The following is a 3,689-nucleotide window of genomic DNA, read 5'->3' as shown; positions in this document are numbered from 1 at the left end:
CGGCCTCTGCGAGCGGGTGACGCTCCGCCAGGGTCCCGCTCTCCGCCCGCCTCCCCTGCGCTCAGCGCCGAAGAGGGAAAGTTAACGTGCATTTACCGCGTTTGTTTATTAGTTGATTTTTCTTTTTTTTTTCTCTGCGGGTGCCCTCCTTGGACTTGAGGGGATTTACAATTGGAACAGTCTCGTTGTAAAAGTGTATAAAGATCGAGCCTTCTTTCTCATTTTGTCTTCTCGATGCTCCCGCTCCGTGAAAACATCATCATTCCTTGATGAAGGACACTGTAATTTAAACCAGAAATCAGAGCCCTTTACTATTTTCTTTATCTTGTGCTTGGTTCCTCCCTCTTCGTATTCCAGCCCCACCCTCCCATGTATAGGGTGTCCCCCTCCACCCCAAAAGTATATACACTTAACAGCTGAGCTCCATTGATGTTTCTTTTCAGATTTAACCCATTGAAATTAATAATTATTCAAAGTGTATATACAGTTTTGGGGGACACCTATATATAGTCTGTCTTTCTAAAGTTTGCCTTTTTAGCTTCTGGTTTGGTTTTGTCCACACCTTGGGCACTCAGATGCATGATTGCTTGGAATGGGAATTGTCATTGCAGATACTCATTGTTTTGAGTTAAAATTTTTAAATGTTTATAATCAGTTTAACTTGCATTTAATTGTACACAATCAAAAGACGTGTTATATGTTTCTCTAGCGTAGTGTGTCATTTCATTAACCATTACATTTCATTAAAGACGTTCCAGTTCATCTATTGAGCACTGAAGCACCAGGCTTTGAACTAATTCTTATTGTACAAAGATCCTTTATGGATATAATGTTAACCTGTCCACTTAAAACTTACCGAGGTTAAATCAGTGATTGTCTCACGGAGACATTCTTGTGTTGGGAAGTAACATTAAGAGGATAGGGAGGATTTTTGAGTGCTGAACGAGGGAAACGGAAAATGAACATTTCTGCTTATACAATCTGCCAACCAACGTAACTGGCTCCTTCTAGCCCTGCTTTTCACTGAAAGTTTTAAATTTGGAATACTTCACTATACATGGAAACTTTGAAACAAGCTTACATGTAAAAGTAATAGTTTTAAGGTCTCCAATTTAATTTTTTAAAATCAACTTCTTAAATCCAGAATGAGGTAAACTTTATCAGCTCACATGGAAGAGACTGACAAGTTTTTGTAGCCACAGTAAAGGAGAGGAAGGTTTCATACGTGTTTGAAGAAGCAAGATTGGACCTTACTCAAAGAAGGTACTGATTTTGAAATGAAGATATGCACAAACTTGTCATAGAATATGCACAGACGAATAGAATACATCAATGTTTTGTGTTTTCTATTAAGTGGAAATAGTATTTGACATCAGTTTGACAAGTTAAAGTTAAGATTGAAAATAAATATACTTATATATATGGTTTTCCAAAAACTGTATTTGCAAACTATGGTTTATGTTTTGTGTACTTTGTTTAGCTTGCAGACAAAAGGCATCAGTCTCTTTCCTTAGTCGACCAGACCTTCCAAAACTGGCTTATAAGAGACTAAAAGGCAAAAGTCCAGGAATTATCTTCCTCCCTGGCTATATTTCTAATATGACTGGTACAAAAGCATTGGCGATTGAGGAGTTTTGCAAATCTCTAGGTCACGCCTATATAAGGTAGGAACAACACATTTCAGAGAAAATATTACTACCATTTAGCATGGCAGTGGAGAATTACTTCTGCTCTAACCAATTGAAGCAAGTGCCAGCATTTTTATAGATTAATTTATTTTAATGGTTGTAAACTTTCTTGTGACTTAGGGTGCTTGTAAATGCAACCTTTAAAGGACCTTTTTAAAAAGTCTTTGTGCCACATTGAATGCTGGCAGGAAAGGAAACTAATGATAACTAAGCTCTTTAGCTACAATAACCTAATAAGACAACAAACCAATATACTATAGTTGGCTTTCTTGTGATTATATTGTGGTTTTCCATTTGGGGCTTAAGGACTTTTACTTACCACTGTTTATTACTTACTTTTTAAAATATGTATTTAAAAATAATATATATGCATTTAAAAGTACAGTAAGTCATCAGTTAATGTCATTGATAAGTTCTGCAACTTTAAGTGAAATGACATATAAACAAACCAGTTTTACCATAGATTAATTGATATAAACAAGAGTTAAATGCCTGTGACATCTCATCAACATTATAATGGAACAGCCTTGAACAAAACATTGGAGGGCCCCCTGTATTGTAAAATTCACATTTCCTGCATTTTTTTCTCCTCACTGCTGTAATTTGAATATATAAGTATAAATAGGAATATATGGTGTTTAACTAAAACTTGATTTCACAATTTGTAATATTTTATGCTGATAATTATTTTAGTAAAATAACATGTTTATGTTGCTGTTACTAGGTTTGTTTACCTATAACAATTATTTATTTAGTGCTTAATTTGCCAGAAGAGATAGTATGGTTTAATAGAAAGAGCACTGGCCTGGATTCAAGAAACATGGGTCGTAGAATCAATTCTAGCAATAACTGTGACAGATAAGTCAGTAAATAAACACTGAACCTATTTTCATCATAAAAAAATGAGATTTGATTAAGGTAATTTCTGAATTATTTTCAGAACAGCCTAGAAAAAGGTAGTTCCACTAACATTTGCTCAGTAGATCTAGAAGATACAGCTTTTAGGAATAAAATAATAAAAATTTTTAGACTTTACTAGTATCTGTTTAACATAATAGTAAAAATTATATCAATTATATAGCATTTAGTCTTAGTTCTTTTATCAGATTAAATAATTGTTTCATTTTCATTCTCAGAACTCTTAAAAAATCTATTAACTTGTTCTGAAGACTGGTGTATCTTTTGCAAGTAGACTTTCTAGCACTGTATTGGGTACTGTGAAATATAAAACACTAGGCCAGTGATGGCGAACCTATGAACTCATTTTTTTGGTTGATTTTTCTTTGTTAAATGGCATTTAAATATATAAAATAAATATCAAAAATATAAGTCTTTGTTTTACTATGGTTGCAAATATCAAAAAATTTCTATATGTGACACGGCACCAGAGTTAAGTTAGGGTTTTGCAAAATGCTGACACGCCGAGCTCAAAAGGTTCGCCATCACGGTGCTGTCCTCTCCTCTGTTTTTACTCTTTTTACTTATGCTCTCCCCTCTGTCTGAAGTGCCATGTCCCCTGCATGTCACTGCTGACCCCAACCATAAAATTATTTTCGTTGCTACTTCATAACTGTAATTTTGCTACTGTTATGAATCGTAATGTAAATATCTGATAGGCTATATGTGTTTTCCGACGGTCGCAACTCACAGGTTGAGAACCGCCAAGGCCTGGTGCACGAATTCATGCACCAGCAGAGTCCTTCGGCCTGGCCTACGGAATCGGGCCGAAACTGGTTCACCGACATCCCCCGAGGGGTCCCGGATTGTGAGAGGGCGCAGGCCAGGCCAAGAGACCCCAATGGTGCACTATCCTGGCCGAGGAGGGACACGGGAGGTTGGCCAGTTGGGTAGGGCATGTCTGGCCCTTCTCGCTCAGTCCCGATCGGCCAGACCCCAGCAACAAGTTAACCAACTGGTTGGAGCGTCTGCCTCCTGGTGGTTAGTGCATGTTATAGCGACTGGTCGACCAGTCGACTGTCTGCCTCCTGGTGGTCAGTGCAC

The 3,689-nt window shown here is 37.1% G+C and overlaps 1 protein-coding gene across 1 annotated transcript in view; it reads left to right on the top strand.

The window, feature by feature from the left end:
* Nucleotides 1–1,073: 1,073 nt before the first annotated feature.
* Nucleotides 1,074–3,689, top strand: part of ABHD10 (abhydrolase domain containing 10) — a 15,364-nt gene continuing 12,748 nt past the window's right edge. The window contains exons 1-2 of the mRNA XM_014545409.1: nucleotides 1,074–1,263; nucleotides 1,481–1,664. Of these exons, the coding sequence (XP_014400895.1) occupies nucleotides 1,600–1,664 (65 nt within the window). The 5' untranslated portion in view covers nucleotides 1,074–1,263; nucleotides 1,481–1,599. The remainder of the gene's footprint in view (nucleotides 1,264–1,480; nucleotides 1,665–3,689) is intronic.

The sequence above is a fragment of the Myotis brandtii genome, unplaced genomic scaffold (assembly GCF_000412655.1).
Source record: "Myotis brandtii unplaced genomic scaffold, ASM41265v1 scaffold406, whole genome shotgun sequence".
NCBI classification, from domain to species: Eukaryota; Metazoa; Chordata; class Mammalia; order Chiroptera; family Vespertilionidae; genus Myotis; species Myotis brandtii.
This window is presented reverse-complemented; position numbering and strand designations above follow the sequence as displayed.